This window comes from Morone saxatilis, unplaced genomic scaffold, assembly GCF_004916995.1.
Source record: "Morone saxatilis isolate NCDOM2014 unplaced genomic scaffold, NCSU_SB_2.0 Contig16, whole genome shotgun sequence".
In the NCBI taxonomy this organism is placed as follows: Eukaryota; Metazoa; Chordata; class Actinopteri; family Moronidae; genus Morone; species Morone saxatilis.
Window position 1 is genome coordinate 26,727,826 of NW_023339718.1, and position 16,552 is coordinate 26,744,377.

The 16,552-nt window shown below is 39.5% G+C and overlaps 3 protein-coding genes across 6 annotated transcripts in view; 1 reads left to right on the forward strand and 2 right to left on the reverse strand.

Annotated features, from left to right (window-relative positions):
- The window catches only part of bcl2l16 (BCL2 like 16), a 3,849-nt gene extending 1,375 nt beyond the window's left edge, over window positions 1–2,474 (forward strand). The window contains exons 3-4 of one of the 2 annotated variants that reach the window (XR_004796600.1): window positions 1,935–2,126; window positions 2,217–2,474. Coding sequence is in view for 1 of the 2 variants with exons in the window: in XM_035657837.1 (XP_035513730.1) it covers window positions 1,935–2,063 (129 nt within the window). In the remaining variant the exon portion in view is untranslated. Of the gene's footprint in view, window positions 1–1,934 lie in introns of both variants that reach the window. The other variant, XM_035657837.1, reaches the window with a different exon arrangement.
- Window positions 2,475–2,621: 147 nt separating this feature from the next.
- On the reverse strand, window positions 2,622–5,248 carry tubb2b (tubulin, beta 2b). Its single transcript, XM_035657836.1, has 4 exons — window positions 5,094–5,248; window positions 4,095–4,203; window positions 3,899–4,009; window positions 2,622–3,812 (listed from the first exon to the last, which is right to left on the reverse strand). Exons 1-4 carry the CDS (start codon window positions 5,148–5,150, stop codon window positions 2,752–2,754), a joined length of 1,338 nt encoding a protein of 445 aa, XP_035513729.1. The 5' UTR covers window positions 5,151–5,248; the 3' UTR covers window positions 2,622–2,751.
- Window positions 5,249–11,840: 6,592 nt separating this feature from the next.
- On the reverse strand, window positions 11,841–14,432 carry LOC118325242 (Golgi-associated plant pathogenesis-related protein 1-like). 3 transcript variants are annotated; one of them, XM_035657840.1, is made up of 6 exons: window positions 14,293–14,432; window positions 14,098–14,124; window positions 13,714–13,923; window positions 13,318–13,395; window positions 12,619–12,768; window positions 11,842–12,262 (listed from the first exon to the last, which is right to left on the reverse strand). In XM_035657840.1, exons 2-6 carry the CDS (start codon window positions 14,102–14,104, stop codon window positions 12,180–12,182), a joined length of 528 nt encoding a protein of 175 aa, XP_035513733.1. In that variant the 5' UTR covers window positions 14,105–14,124; window positions 14,293–14,432; the 3' UTR covers window positions 11,842–12,179. The 3 variants fall into 3 exon arrangements, with proteins under 3 accessions (XP_035513731.1, XP_035513733.1, XP_035513732.1); XM_035657838.1 differs by lacking the exons at window positions 14,098–14,124; window positions 14,293–14,432 and having other exon boundaries at window positions 11,841–12,262; window positions 13,714–13,939; XM_035657839.1 differs by lacking the exons at window positions 14,098–14,124; window positions 14,293–14,432 and having other exon boundaries at window positions 11,852–12,285; window positions 13,714–13,939.
- Between the last annotated feature and the right edge of the window lie 2,120 nt (window positions 14,433–16,552).

The following is a 16,552-nucleotide window of genomic DNA, read 5'->3' on the forward strand; positions in this document are numbered from 1 at the left end:
GGGGAGGTCCACGCTGATGAAGGACATCAAGAGAAAGAAGAAGAAGAGACGAGAGAGACAAAGGTGCACCCAGCAACCAACAGTAGCAACCCAACTAACACTAATAGACCACGTAGCGACTGATTGATGATGAAGCCATGGAGAATATCGATGAACGACAAACGACAACAACGATTTTAAAAACGAAATACTATAGACGATCAAATGTGTAGGGCTTGTAAAACATGCTTTATCTTCTGGCTTGTAAAGTTGGAACCCCATTTTATTATGGGCCTATGGAGATTGACTCACTGGCTGGAGCGCAGTCTTAAGGGACATTGGAGGAACTGCAGCTTTTGTTACTTTCATTTGTCAGCCATGGAGGATGCCCTTGGTAAAAGCTCACTTCTTTCGTACTCCATGGGCCTGGTTTTAACATCTATTTAAAAAAATGTGTGGTCTGCATGATTTGGCGGAGAATACTCAATTTCACTTCAGTCATTTTCTCAGACTTGACAAAGTTCCACTGGAGACTGGGAGGACGTGATTGAACTGTTTTCACAGGCTGTGCTATACTTCCTGTGATTAGTCAGTTGACCTTAACACATAAAATCAGTTCAAACACTCAGTTCTGCCGACTGGAATCTAGTTTGTGAAATTCAGGGTTGCAAAAAGAAATTCCACTTTCTATGCAGTAGTTAATCCCATGGTTGTTTCACAAGCTCAAAAAAAGTAATGCATTACTTTAAAAAAAAGTAACGACTAATATGCAGTACCTAAAATACTCAAAATAATATATTTCTTTTGAGTAACAACCCCAACACTGCTCACCAGGCCCTAGTATCAGTACGCACTGCAGACTACACATTGCAGCTTCATTATTATTGGCCCAGAGTTTGGTGATAATATCTGGTCCTTGTTTTGCTGTGTGTGTCAGTTTGTGGTATTCTGATTATAACATACATTTATTTAGGAATATGCTCTTAATCAGTGGTTCCCAACCTGGGGAACATAGGGTTTGCCAAAGCTTCATGTGGGGTCACAAGGCTTCTTAATTTTAAGGGATGTAGGAAAACTTAAAAAATACACACAGTATAATATGACATATGTTCATGACATAATATGTCAGCATTTTGTTCATTTCTGTGAACAAAAGTAAATGTAAAGTAAATTGTCTAATAGAACAATGGATGAATAAAATACTTAATTTGTCAAATAAGAAGCCTATTAGGTATTTGGTATGGTTGTTAAAAATTATAAAAAATACAGAGAATTGTATAAAATGTTCCCTAAAGGAAATAATCCGCTCAGAATTCATCCAAATCGCTGGTTTTAAACAAACTTCCTGCAGTTACTTTGTTCATTGAACTGTTTTGAATATAATATGAAATATACATAAAATATGTCACTGTCAGTTTACTAAATGATAGAAAAAGGGGCCCCTTAAGGAAAAAGGTTGGGAATTACTGCTTTAAAGCATAACAATAAATAACTATAAAACTAGATTTCAAGGTAAGGTAATGTTGCATTAAGGCTCCTATTATTTCAGTTACTATCTGTAATGATGCATGTTTTCAAACTAATTTTCAGTTATACAGCAAACTGTCTGCTTTACCTGGTTGCTAATGAAGGTTGTACATGAACATCCTTTTTCAAACAAGAAGCCATTATAAATGCTGGTTTCTAGTGACTGTTTAAACACAAGTTGTATCTAAATTGACTACTATTTTCACAAGATACGAAAAAATGAACTAATTGAATTTCTGGAAAATTTTGAAATCTGAAACCTAATGACCGCTCCGTTCAAATGTAAATGCTCTGTTACTGCCCCAAAGTGTTTATATGGGATCATAATGGTGTACCCTTTGTACAAGACATCCTATTACCACAGAACATATTGTACTTTAATGTATGATCTTATTTGGAACTTTCATCTATTTATCTGTTTCTGACAGAGTGGATTTGTGTCACGCTTTGGAGAGAAGCCGGGCTTGGAGGGCCAGGTGAAGAAAGTGTGCTGTTGGACACTGTTAGCATTGGCCATAAGCATCCTCACCTACTGCTTGTGGAAACGAATGGTTTAGCCAACACTGCCCCCTAGTGACCACAACCTGTAACCATTCAGGAGGGAGCTACCATATGAAAATGTCAGTAGAGGTATTTTACAATGTATCTTTTAATCCTGTAGAAACTTGCCAATAAGTAAATAACCCACACACAGTGTAATTCATTCACAGCATATCCAGTGTGCTGCTAGCAGATGGACAAACATGTGGAACCAGCGATGTTAGGCATTTCAGCCATTCCTACAGTCCAAAGTTGTTTGTGCAGTAATATATGAACTTTGACCAGGTATTGCAAATTAATCTGCACTGAGCTCCAAATCTGGATTACAGAGCATGAACTGTTGATCACCATTTAGCCAGTTATGTTAGAGTATTCAGTTCAATGAACAGTTTGATACAACTATAATAAAGTTCATTTCAACAGTTTTACCAGTTATGAACCTCATTTCTGGCAAAATACCAGTAATGCAACTTCACTTTATGTACAGTGCAGTGCATCTTTTAAAATAAAACGTCAATCATTGATCATTGTAAGTTATAATACACTGACCTAATCAGAAATACCAGGAAGCAAACTATTTTTGCAGAAGAATTTTATTAACATGAACAGCAGACAGAACACTGAAAACTGGAAAAGACTTGGAACGTTGTTTAGAACATTTCACGGCAAAGATTTAACAGCAGAGCTTTATCAGAAATGGTACATTTAAGCCAGCTCCTCCTCGCCCTCCTCCTCAAACTCTCCCTCCTCCTCAGCTGTGGCGTCCTGGTACTGCTGGTACTCAGACACCAGGTCGTTCATGTTGCTCTCCGCCTCGGTGAACTCCATCTCATCCATACCCTCGCCGGTGTACCAATGGAGGAAAGCTTTGCGCCTGAACATAGCTGTGAACTGCTCAGAGATGCGCTTGAAGAGCTCCTGGATAGCTGTGCTGTTGCCGATGAAGGTGGCAGCCATCTTGAGACCACGAGGAGGAATGTCGCAGACAGCAGTCTTGACGTTGTTGGGGATCCATTCAACGAAGTAGCTGCTGTTCTTGTTCTGCACATTCAGCATCTGCTCGTCCACCTCCTTCATGGACATGCGACCACGGAAGATGGCGGCCACTGTCAGATAGCGGCCGTGGCGTGGGTCACAGGCAGCCATCATGTTCTTGGCGTCGAACATCTGCTGGGTGAGCTCTGGCACAGTGAGCGATCGGTACTGCTGGCTGCCTCTGCTTGTGAGGGGAGCGAAGCCTGGCATGAAGAAGTGCAGACGGGGGAATGGAACCATGTTTACAGCCAGCTTCCTCAGGTCAGCGTTGAGCTGTCCGGGAAACCTCAGGCAGGTGGTGACGCCGCTCATGGTGGCAGAGACCAAGTGGTTGAGGTCACCGTAAGAGGGGGTTGTGAGTTTAAGGGTGCGGAAACAGATGTCGTACAGGGCCTCATTGTCGATGCAGTAGGTCTCATCTGTGTTTTCTACAAGCTGGTGGACTGATAGTGTGGCGTTGTAGGGCTCAACAACTGTGTCTGATACTTTTGGGGAAGGCACCACGCTGAACGTGTTCATGATACGGTCGGGGTACTCTTCACGGATCTTGCTGATGAGCAGGGTGCCCATACCAGAGCCTGTACCACCACCCAGGGAGTGTGTCAGCTGGAAGCCCTGCAGGCAGTCACAGCTCTCTGCCTCCTTCCTCACCACATCCAGGACAGAGTCCACCAGCTCCGCTCCCTCAGTGTAGTGACCCTTGGCCCAGTTGTTGCCAGCACCACTCTGGCCTAAAAGACAAGAAACGAGATCATGTTTCACAGCATTCGTGGCGCATTATGAGCAGCTCAACATTTCTGCACAAATAAATATTTACCAAAAACGAAGTTGTCTGGTCTGAAGACCTGTCCGAAAGGTCCAGACCTCACAGAGTCCATGGTGCCTGGCTCCAGATCAACCAGCACTGCGCGGGGCACATATTTGCCACCTACAAAAAGCACAGAAGGTATGAGGGGAAATGCAAAAAGGTCACAGTAGTTTAAACAGATAAGTCAGTTCTGCTTTCGACTTACCTGAGGCCTCATTGTAGTAGACATTGATCCTGTCCAGCTGCAGGTCACTGTCACCATGGTATGTACCAGTTGGGTCGATACCGTGCTCATCACTGATCACCTCCCAAAACTGCATAAAAATAAGAAATGTTAAGTATGCAAGCCTTTGTTAGCTCTGAAGCTAACAACTATGACTAAGCATCATCGTCCATTAATCTGTTAATGATGTGCGTTTTATTAGTTTATTTAAATTGATGTTAATCTTAGTGTTTATTAATAACAGTAGACTTCATTTTCCCGCCGTGTTGGATTGGGCGCGCGCGCCCTGACCCCCTATTGGCTGCGACTCATGGTTATGAATTTGAAAAGTCCCAGCTACGTCACTAACCGCCAACACCGCCTACTTCAGGCAGACGCCGGCGCAGTTCAGAGAACGTTGCCAGGTAGGCCTCTATGTGCCGAGAAACCGTTACAAAAAGCCATTTTATTAATTTTGACAAAACCGGAAAAACGTTTTTTCACATAAAGACACACCCTTCTAACGCTCATTAAACGTTATAGGATTAACGTGCCGTTTCTCAATCGAGATCCTCACTTCCCTTTTTTCGCATTGCAGTAAGGGTGGCTGTTTTCTGTCGAACGAACAATGGCGATGTTAAGAGTTGATCAACGTAAACACCATTAGTATCGTTTAAACTGACATTTAACGGTTTTCAGATATATGCTCCAACAGACAGATTAAAATGATTAACTGAAAATTTTATGCCAAAATATGCTTAAATTGTTTTTATTCGTATACACTTCGACGCATTGCGTCCTTTAAGACAAACCAATAAGTAATTCATTTAAAATTAAACGTTTAAAAGACAATTTAAGCAAGTAGGACACAATGGTATTCCCAGGGTGTGGTTTCTGGGACGACTATGGGTACAAAGCACCGGCTCCAAGAGCCGAGAACACGGTGTTCCTGAATGAAATGACTCGTTTTAGTTCTCAAAAGGTACATATAATCTTACTAACCTTGGCACCAATCTGGTTTCCGCACTGGCCGGCTTGAAGATGCACAATTTCCCTCATTTTTCTTTCTGGAGGTAGTCTGGACCTTTCAATGAGTGACTTCGCTTTTCTTTATGTGCGTGCACAACGGCTCAACTCCCTGCTTTATACTACGAAAGAGCCCGCCCCCTGCTCTTGAGCTCCAATTTCTATTGGCTCATTCGCCCAAGCTTGCTTTACAGACAACAATTTAGACCAATCAAATGTTAAGAGTCTCATCCGCGATTGGTCAAATCCGTCTGCCAGTCAAATTCATCTCAAACGTGTGACTAACGTATAATCTGTAGACGTTGGCCTACTTCCCTCATGATGGCGGAAAGGAAATGCGACACTGACAACAGATTTTATAATGCGTTTCACCGCCGCCTGTTAGAGTCTGCTAAAGACAGTGAAACGTTTTATTTCGTCGATCAGGGGAAAACATTGTGATGTGATCAGTTATTAGGCAGCAACCCTAGTTAACTGTTAGCTAACCACAATCCACGTGGCTGACTAGGAATACAATGGTCCAGTTAAGCAGACGTTTCACTGGCGCAAACTGTCGCAGGACCGGTGTGGATACAGAAGTGATTTTCAGTCATGTGCCTCTTAGGCCAGGGAGTCTGCAGCTTTTCATTCCAGCCAGCTAATTTCACTAATACTTCCCCTTTCTCTGGTTCAGTCCGTGGTAATGAGCTGCAGTTTGTGTGGCATGGAAAGCTACATTCTTGGGCTTGGTGATGCGCGATTGAAACCACTAGACAATACCAGCATATTTACAAAAAGGCTCAATGAATAAAGACCGTAGGCTCAGGCCTATAAGATTATCCACAAGGCAGAGAACCAAAAAGAGCCCTGTAGTACAGATAATGCAACAATAATGTGTTATGGTGAAGTAACAGTAAAGACAGATTTAATGAATTGATTGAATAACGTATACAGGATGTGCATTACACCAAACCTAGTCCATGTAACGCCCTTTCCTCCAGTAAGATTGTAGGCAGCATACATTGCTGACTCAGACACTGGAAGTCTACACGTTTGTATTGTATTGTACGCTGTAAAACACAGGAATGAGGGCAGGTGGGCTTATTAATAGTTAATCTGAATGCCGGGCAAGAATGTGGCTGTGACGCCAGGCTCCTGCACTGTGCAGTTGCCACGGCTGTGTCCCGATGACCGACGAGGGGGAAACATCACTCCCAGGTGGTTGTCGCCATGACGATAAGGCTTTCCCAGTGGGTGTTGTGGACTTCGGTGCGTTAGTACAGGGCTTCAGCTTTCCATGGGCCTGCTCAGCCTTTAGTGCAGTAAATATACATAGAGCATGCCATACATTTTTGTGTAGATTAGTTGTTGTGCAGACCAGTAAAGGGTTTTGTGGAGGTTTATGGATAGTATTTCATTCAGTGTATCTCATTAAATGTAAATAGTGTTATTCATATTCACTCAGCCTGGGCCTGGGTGAGCACCACTGCTATGCTTATACCATACAGTATGTAGGTCATTTTCATAGTCTCTACTGTGTGTGCATTGTAATTTGACACACAAAGGCCTCCTCTGTTTGCTCCATGACAGAGCTATGTCACAGAGAGGATGAGTCAAGCAAATATGACCAACTAGCTTGTACCATAGCGCTGTTCCCCCCTCTATATTGGCAATTGTTTTGAGGTGTACTTGCTCAAACTGTAAGACAAAATATGTCAAGTTGACCCACAATGTTTAGCCCTGGTACCTGGTACCACTGTAATCAGTGTTTAGCACTCCAAAGGCACCAGCAGGATGCACAACCCCAGCTACACTGCTGAGGTTACTAAATTCCTCACGAGCTCCAGGGATGTTGCTCTGTCACTGCAGCCTGAAAAAGGATGTGCTCTATTCACACACTGCAACCATGTTCTTCAAAGTAATTCCTATAGTCAGCCTGTTCTTTTTCAATATTTAACCAAGACCGCAGAACAAATTTCAAATTGTCCAGGCCCATCAGCCCTGCAGTATCACAGAGAAGGGTAGCTAGACCACCAATTCTGAATGGGAATAGTTATATATAACAATAGACTGTATAATTAATTATTATTAAACTTTTTTTTTTCATGTTTGATGTTGTACATCAGGGGTCCTCAACATTTCAGGTCAAGGACCCCTTAGCTGATGGAGCAGGAACCTCCTACAACAGGGATCTCAAACTGCCAGTCATTTCAGGCTCTCTATCCCCCCCCCCCTCTGGCTCACAACCTGATTTTGAAAATATGAGGCAAGATGATTATGGTAGGATAGGAATTTGTCCAGTTTGGTTCATGAAAGATTACCTGCAAAATTGTACTTTATATTAAATGCTTATTTAAGCAAAAGTTTGCATGCCAAGTAAGATGGTTATATGATGACTATATACCCCATAAACATTAGCATGTGTTAGCATGCTGACATTAGCATTTAACTCTGAGCACAGCTTCCCCTTGAAATCAATGAAACAAGGCAGAGGAAACACTACTGCTGTTGTCCAAAGGAGTCGTTAGAATCGACACCAAAGGACATTTTCTTGTTGCTGCCTCAAGCAAATGTTTGCATGCTAAGATATTCAATCAATCATATTGATTGTAAAATAAATGCCAACAGTACAAAACAGTAACATAATTCCTATTGATGATGGAGAATATATAAATAAATGAATATTCTTTTTCTTAAACAAAGTGTATCTAGTATATACTAAGTGAGTATCTGCATTAATATTAGGTGGGTTAGAGGATAAAATGATCATCCTAAACCAATAAAATTAAGGCATCACAACCTTTATTTTTATCTATTACACAAAACTTTAAACTCTGCTTCACTGCTCTTGTAGTTATACATCTTTGTAGGGCAGAATATAAGCTATTAATAATAAATGAGAACCTCCCATTAAGGCCTACAACTGGAAATGTGGATGACAAACCTGTAGTAAAACTGCATTACAGAGATGGAGCAAAATGGTAGACATATACCATCTCTCTATAAGTAAGGGCACATTAGCCAGATACATACGTATTTGAAGTGATGGAAATAAGCAGCAGATTTGCCCTGCTGTTGAATAATACAGAGGGAGAATAGCCTGATCCCTCGATTGATTTTTCCCTATCTCTTGCTATGCGTGATGTGCCTTTAAGAGGGCTGTGTCTGTTTGGCTGCTCTCCAGAGAGTTGAGTCAAGTCCATTTGATGCTAATACAGCCAGACAGTCACCAGCAGGCTATGCACAGCCACAGCCCCACAGTGTACTGAGCACGACGGTCAGCGTGGTGCAGGGGAAGTCCACCATGCATCCTGCTAACACAGGATATCATATTACAAGAATACAACAGTGTAATAATGTTGGGGTGTTGCTGCAGGCCCAGCTGGCTGCACTTGGGGGGAGGGTCTAATTCTACTGTCTACATCTCTGGGACTTGATTGTGTGTGTAATAAGGATTCTGTGACCCTCAGGGTTATAGTGTGTATCTGTTTAAGCAATGAGCTTAAATCATATCTTATTCATCACCAAAATGTTATCAGCAATAAGACTGGCAACCTTTAATGGTCTTAGGACTGCATTGCAGCCTTTCTGGCAGCTGGAGGCTGAAAAACCACTTCCATCATATTAAGACGCCAGGAAAGGGGCGGGATCAGGAAACAGCAGGGTTTATGGGAAATGTGGTTTTAATAGGAGAAAGAACATTCACAGACAGGAAATGTATTCACACTTTGAGTCACTGAGGGCGTTCACATGTGATAGAAGTAAGAAGTAAGTTAAGCTAACATAATTTAATCCTCTAAAACATCAATCAATCATTCCCATGAATTAAACCCAACTCAAAAATGTATTATTGTAGTAATAACTCAATTGTTGTGAGTGAACTTAAATCTGTGCAGTATTTAATTATTGGTGATTTAATTCCAGTCTGTTCCACTAACTCATTTTCTTTAGGTTGACTTTAAATGATTACAAAATGTAAGCCCCAAAGCCCAAAAATTAATTGGATACATTTTGATAATAAATTAATTGTGAATTGTTTTTTTTTAATCATTTATCAGCTGTTTTGACAGCTAATTTAATCATTTTCTTTAGTGGAAGAAAATGGAGTAAAAGTGCTATAAAAAATGTTCATTTGAGTTAGTCTTACTTCATTCAGATAAAATCTGTTTTACTGTTTTTTATTTTGTTCTATGTTTTAAAAAAGTTTGGATAAATGCTGCATATGATTGTAATATGCTTACTAGTATTGAGTATGGTCAAAAGTCAAGAGTTTGAATTAACTTAATTTACCTTTCCTTAACAGTAAATGAGTTACTCAAATAAATTTCTTTTCAAATATTTCAGAAATCAAGACGGTGATAAATCAAGACACACCTTCAGGCAGACGATCAGAAACCTGGATACTGTTATGATTGCAAATACAGGGATATGAATAACCCGGAGTTTCATGTTCCATGTAAATGCCATATCCAAAATATGATCAAAACATATGATCATAAATGTACACTTTTTTTTATCCCGATTGAAATCATTCTGATTTAAGATTTCAGGTCAACTATTGGGACATGGGAGGCCTATAATGGGATCATTTTTTAAAATGCAATGGCATGTTCAAGGCTATATAAAAATGGCCATACCTTGTCTTCATTTGGAGAAACAAAATGATACACAGCTGGTGGGAGAAAGCACTTGCTATTTGTTTCAACAATGGACTCATTTGTTTACAGAAATAACATCAAAGTTTACTATTACAGTATATTTGTAATTAATGTTAGATTTGAATTTCCAAGTTTCTTATGTTTGAAATAAATTCTTCGCTGTGTGCACATAAAATGAACGTTGAGGTGTACTGAACACATTTATCCTTCTAGGGAGGAATGTATGAATCTAAAATCCTTAACAGGTGCTGAGACAAAAGTCAAACCCACAACACAGAGGAACTCCCTGTCTATTGTGCATACAGGATTCATTCTCTAATCGTCCTTTATTCAGCAACAAATAACTGCAGTGTGACTGAGTTAACCTCAAAGGAAGAATGAATCAAATCAGTCAGGTTTCTGAATGTCTGCTAAAGCTGAGCACCTATAGCCACAAGGGGGCACTTTATGTAAGCTAAACACAGGGTTGATGGGGGATCAGGCAAATATTCAATGAATTGTTCTAGGCTATTTCATGGTCACCTTGGTTGAAAATGATTGTGAGTTTAACCCTAACAGGACACATATCCATGATGATTGACAGGTTTAGCCATCCCCCATCCTGCGCTTTGTTCCTGGATAGAGAACGGAACATTAGGCAAAACAGGCAGACACAGAATACATTCATTCATATCTCTCCTGCGTCCTCCTGATACACTGCATATTTGCATTACTGCTAACTCACTACACTTCCCTGTGTGTTCCCAGCATACAGTGCAGCCCTGCTGTCCAGACATACTGTTTATACACAGACTGGAAAGGTAGTGATGATGATGGGCTGTGTAGAAAGTCAGTGCTTACACACCTGACAACATCCTAAATGAGTATATAGTATTCGATGATTAATATTAATATTTGATTATTTAAATGAACAGTATGTCATTTCTGCTGCCATGGGAGTCTATGGGAACAAAAGTTGAAGTTTGAGCAAGTTCTAAGCTGCCTACACAAATATAAAAGTTTAAACCTTTGTCAATATTGACATTCTAAACATGTAGTTCAGTTCACTTTACAGAAACCATGAACACCAAATTTTTAAATGATCAAATAAATGATTCCTAATTCATATGTTATTCTAGGTTTGAAGAAATGGTTTATGGTAAATTACATCACTAGCTGCTGCGCTATAAAAGTCAATAAAGGATTTAATTTTTTTGTAAATCTAATAGTTTAAAATCTATTTGAATCATAGATATGAACGGTAGATAAAATATGCTTTATTTAGGTTGTTGGTTTGTTAAGAAAGCATGTTCTGTTGTCTTATGCTGCCACCTAGTGGTACCTTTTGTAGTCATTTTCACATGGACAGTAACTGCTGAAGATATGCCTTCATTTAGCATGTTCTGATGATGGTCTTTTCAAAATATCCCATAGGTGTTCAGCTGGGTTGAGATCTGGGCTCATATTTTTCAATCTAATTTCAACAATACAATTTTCCTGAATTAGTTTAATTCGTCATTCCAAAAAATGCCCCTTGGGGTGTGCTCCCCTCAGTGTCTGTACTGCAGCCATTCTGAGGAGAATGTAAGTGTAACATCTGATAAATAGCTAAACAGCTATTATGTATATATATATGATTCTTTCGTCAAAAATTGCCCTTTTAGCAGTTTATAAACCTATAGGCCCTTGGCTGGTATGTATAAAACCTTCAGGAAATGGTCTTAAGAATGGCCATAAACTTTAAATTATAAGTCGGAAAAAACTTAGTCAAAGTTTCATTCCTCAGTACTGACTAGAGTGACTCCTATGTGTTGTAAAATAAGGACTACAGCCATACCCACAATGCCCTCTCTCTGCATCAGCCAATAGCAGGCCAAGTATAACCAGGGCTGCCAGAGCTGCATCACATCATCACAGCTTCATGCAAACTATCATTCATTGTATATGTACGTTGAAATATAAATATACATATAAATATTACCTATTCTTTACACTGTGCAGCTCTCCTTTATATATTTAGATTTATATATTTGATATTGTATACTATATCTTCTTCTATATATCAGTCTATATATCCTTATATTTTTCAAATTATAAAAATTAAAAACTGTGCAATTATATTTATTTCCACTGTGCAGCTACCTCCTGCTGTAATCTTGTGCAATTTCATCAATATTTCAAGGCAGGGTTAGTAAGTAAGGTAAGCAGTAATTTCTTTTCATGAATAAATCAGTTTTTATTTGGTTTATAAGTATCATAAAATAACTATATCTGAATTTCATTATGCCATCCTGAGACACATTCTGTAACATATAATTCCACATTGATTTGATTGATTGATTGATTACACCTTTATATTAAACCTCAATAACATTTTAAAGCATTCTGACTCAAGACATGGTGTTCGGTGTCGTGGGGCTGGGGTTGCAGGAAGGGTCAAGGTCATCTACAGCAGGGTGCAGGTTATTCTTGGGTGCACTCCATCTCCTTCACCGGCAGTGTTCTGTGCTCCACCCACCTCGCTGCCAGCTGTAAAATGCACAGCCTTTACGCTGGAAAGTGACAGTAAATACAAGTGTTCAACTGATTAAGTAAGCTAAAGCATGAGAAACTGTGGACAGCACAAAAAAAGTTACCCACAACAATTTTCCAATATCTTCTTTGTGCTCTTTTAAATCTAATTTAAAAGCGCATATCTAAAATCTACATGAATTATTTAATGTCTTGCTGTGTATGTCTAATAATCCATTCTATTGTTATTTTTAATATCTAATATCTATCTCAAAATGTACATAGACACATCCTGTTTCCCTCTGGAAACTTGTAAAGTTGACCTCTGCAGTCTCATGAGGCAATGTATATGTATATATATAGGTATATGTTACCTAGTGGGAGTACATTTTTCTCAAAGTAGCCGGACATGTTCATGTTGCCAGCTGGCCGGTACTGCCCAACCACAAAGACCCTGCGGCCATCAGTGGCCATGCCCACGCCCACTTCAGTGCTGTCTTTCCACACCACCTGAGTAAAATGACCTCCAGGGACAAACACAGCAAATTCATAATACTGTACATTTACACCTGAAACTAAATGAAAGTAAATTCATAGAAACTACAGCACAGGGTCTAATCTAATTGACCCGTCCTAAGTCCTGCCATGTTTTCCTTAAGGAACCCCTTTTCCATAATTTAGTAAACTGATGACACCTGACTCATTGACATATAATATGTATATTTCATATTATATTCAAAACTGTGCAATGAAGCCAAACAGTGAACTCAGTAACTGCAAGCAGTTTGTGTAAAACCAGTGATTTGGATAATTTTTGAGAAGATTGTTTCCTGTTTAGGGAACCTTTTATACAATTCTCTGTCTGTATTATGTATTTTTAAAAATAGTTTTTCACAATCATACAGACTTAACAGGCTTCTTTTTTCTTGTCCCAGGCCCTCAGCCATTATTCTATTTGACAGTTTACTTTAAATGTTTAGGGATACACCTGTACGTAACATTAACTTTTATATGCAATTACACGTTTCTAATATGGACTTCCTATGGAACTTGTCAGGGTGATTGTGTTTTACCGGTGCCGCTTTGGAATCCAGGGTTGCTCCAGTTGTAATCCTTGATCTCACTGTACCATGAATCCACTGCTTCTTTCCCTAAAACATGACAGAGAGAGAGAGAGAGACAGAGACAGCAAGAGAGAGAGAGAGAGACAGCAAGAGAGAGAGAGTGAGAGAAAGAGAGAGAGAGCAAGAGAGAGAGAGTGAGAGAAAGTGAGAGAAAGAGAGAGAGAGTAAGAGAAAGAGAAAGAGAGAGAAAATGCATAAAAAGAACATGATGTAGCATTTGAATAGGTAGAAGGTGAACAAATCAATCAGGTATGGATGGTTTGAGTAAAGAACTGGAAAGATGTAGGAAAAAACGAATGATCTAATAAAAGGATGGCGAACAAAAGGGTTGGATCTTTAACCCACCTGTCAGGTTAAGGGTAGCTGAACTCGACTTGCAGTAGACGTTCTCTCCGTCCTTAGTGTCACTGTGCTGCAGGCAGCCCGTTGCCAGCAGGTTATCGGCCCATGTCTGAGCCGCAGCGTTCAGCTCGGCATTAAGGGTCAGTGGCGCCGTGTTGTGCTTTGCCCTGTAGGCATTGTGGGTCTTCATGAACTCCTGTTGAAAGCTTGCATCTGCACAGAAAGTCATTATCAATCGATGAGCTTTTAGCGCTTGGAGGAAACTTATGCAATTACTGATGCTGGCATGTTCAGGCAGGACAGGATGAATGCCTTGTGATCACACAAATATCCTCAGTGATTTTGTGCTCTTGTGGAAAATAATTTCTGAGCATGCAATGCACTAACCTGCCATTGTGTATGTGATTTTGAAATCTGAAATCAAATAAGAATAAAAAAATATAATAGATGATTAGAAATTCACAAATATTCTGAAAAAGCATTAGTCAGGTGCTCAAGCAAAGTGTGATGGTGATGAAAGGAGCAACTTCACACAGCAAAAACAAATACCTTCCTGTGACAGCAGTATTCTCCGGCACTTACCCGGTTCAGGGGGGTTTCCTCTGGTCTGCACAGATGAGGTCTCCTGTAAAGATTCAGTTTCTCTTGCTGTCTTGAAGCCGGTATTTATACGCACGAGCCGGACCTCTCCCTCCTCATCTATATGTAGGAGGAGACAGACACCCAGCCCTCAACTGTAATTATTTAACTGCCACATATCCATTTTGAAAATGACTCATAGTACACAGGATATTCCACATTCTCACATTTCAATTCAGTGTTTCTTCTGCAGGTTTTTGGGTCATTTTCCCAGATTCCCCAGATACAGCAGATAAATACATTAAATAAATACATGTTTTCTTTTGTGATTACCAAATCAAGTATATGATAATTAATAGGTGTTATTTTGGTTCTTAGGTATTTCTTTGTTTGCACATGAGTTTAGCCACAGACAATATCCAGGTGTAGCCTCCTGCTTAGTGTGGGCTACCACCCTGGATCTAGGTAAGTGTCTTTTAACAACATGCAATTAATATGGCAATTAAAGAACTGCAGACATACTGTTTCACCAAAGTAAACATGTAAACAAAGAGCAGATGGGTGGAGGAATGTTAAGGTGCTGTCAAACAAGGTAAATTCTTCGACTCCTTCCCTCCATCCGTCAGCCATCGCCTACAGTTGCTGGTGGTTTTAACGAGTCGAGGCACGAGTTAAACACAGACAAACAGAAGACTTCAAAAGCACATGGACCTCATTAGCTGACTTTAAAACCCTGTACTCCTAGGCCCTTTATTCATGCTCATGTTTACCACAAATTCAGCAAATGTTGTCCCAATCATAGTGACATGATAAGTTACTTACCACCAAAGCTTTACTGTGGACTCTGAACCATCTTTAGCTCACATAAGTAAAACTGTCATGTAACATAAGCATTCATTCTTTTCTTTGAGACCACCGGATTGGCACAGTGGTTGTCCTGAAGCAGAGGGGTCCACAAACAAAAGTTTGCGTTTGTTGAGTAAGTGTTTCTTATTCAGGAAGTTGCCAGTGATTGGTTTGTCCATTCTGGGCTACTGTAGAAATATGTTGGTTCAACATGGTGGACGCTGCAGATCATTATTTTATAAAAGGATCATATTTTTGCATGTAAAATCTTACTAAAAATAAATTTAGTAGAGTACAAAGTACAATATTTATTATAATAGTATGAAAGTCAAGTTAGCATACAGTGGAAATACTCAAGGTATGGGTGTTGGTCTGTTTGCACCAATTTTTCATGAGAGAATTTGTGTGAACAGGCCCTTTAAAATAATCAGGTTAGACTTGAAAGGAAATCTTCTGTGAAAAGTAGAGTACAATTCTGTGGAACTTAATAGACAATGGCTTAATAAACATACAGTATCACATAACCACTTCCATTTAACTTCTGTTTGAACTGCTTGTATAAAGCAGATAAGACTGATAGCCAGGGTTGGAATTACACAGTGCCCTGTTTGTTTTGCTAAACATGTCACATGCTCGTGAATGTGCAATTGTTCCAAAACATTGTACTGTTACTACAGACAGGTAATTCGGTACAATAACATTTCATAGAGGCTAAATAACAACAACATAAGGCTAGTGTTTCAAAATCAAAGAATACATTTATTAGTCACCAGAAAAACAATAATACAGTAAAATAAAAAGACTTCTTCTTGCGCTTTTACAGAGGCTGGTATCAGTATTAACATTATGATCTGATCTCTGTGAATGTAAACTTTAATTTCAGGAGTTCGTTAATCAAAATTGATTCACTGAGAGATTTGCTTTTACATGGGTAAACAAACAACACTTTTGAAATGTATATGGCCAAATAAACAAACAATATTGACATATTTTACTATTATTGTTTATTTAAGGAGCCTGAATGGACATAAAATAAAATGAAACAACATTTGACACAAAAATTGATGAAAACGTCTCTAAGCAGGCTTTCAGCAGAGCCCATGTCCTTTTCCCTCTGCTAGTAACTCATTGCCAGAGACAATCAGCAGCTTCCGGGTTCCAGTAAAGATCATACAAGAGGGTGAAGGCAATAAAAAACTGTGTGAGTGTGCATCTGCTCTTGATTTTTCACATTTATTTTTTTTAAAGAGAGACATTTATATTAAGAGAGAAGAAATCAAAGAACAGTGACAGAAGACCTCAACAGTACATTTGTATTTGTGAGAAAAAGAAGCTCCATTGCACACCATAGGAAGATAGTACCAACAAAAACTGGCTAGTTCGGACGATATATCTTTATTGGGTTATCAAGACACAA

Bases quoted from the DNA above. Each gene is read 5' to 3' on its own strand.
- tubb2b (XM_035657836.1), bottom strand. From the start codon at position 5,150: ATGAGGGAAATTGTGCATCTTCAAGCCGGCCAGTGCGGAAACCAGATT. The intron at 4,204-5,093 runs GTTAGTAAGATT...ATTTTTATGCAG, and splicing joins GAAACCAGATTGGTGCCAAG to TTTTGGGAGGTGATCAGTGA. The intron at 3,813-3,898 runs GTAAATATTTAT...CTTGTCTTTTAG, and splicing joins ACCAGACAACTTCGTTTTTG to GCCAGAGTGGTGCTGGCAAC.
- LOC118325242 (XM_035657838.1), bottom strand. From the start codon at position 13,939: ATGACTTTCTGTGCAGATGCAAGCTTTCAACAGGAGTTCATGAAGACC. The intron at 13,396-13,713 runs GTGGGTTAAAGA...GTCATGTTTTAG, and splicing joins AGCTACCCTTAACCTGACAG to GGAAAGAAGCAGTGGATTCA. The intron at 12,263-12,618 runs GTAACATATACC...TGCATTTTACAG, and splicing joins GAAAAATGTACTCCCACTAG to CTGGCAGCGAGGTGGGTGGA.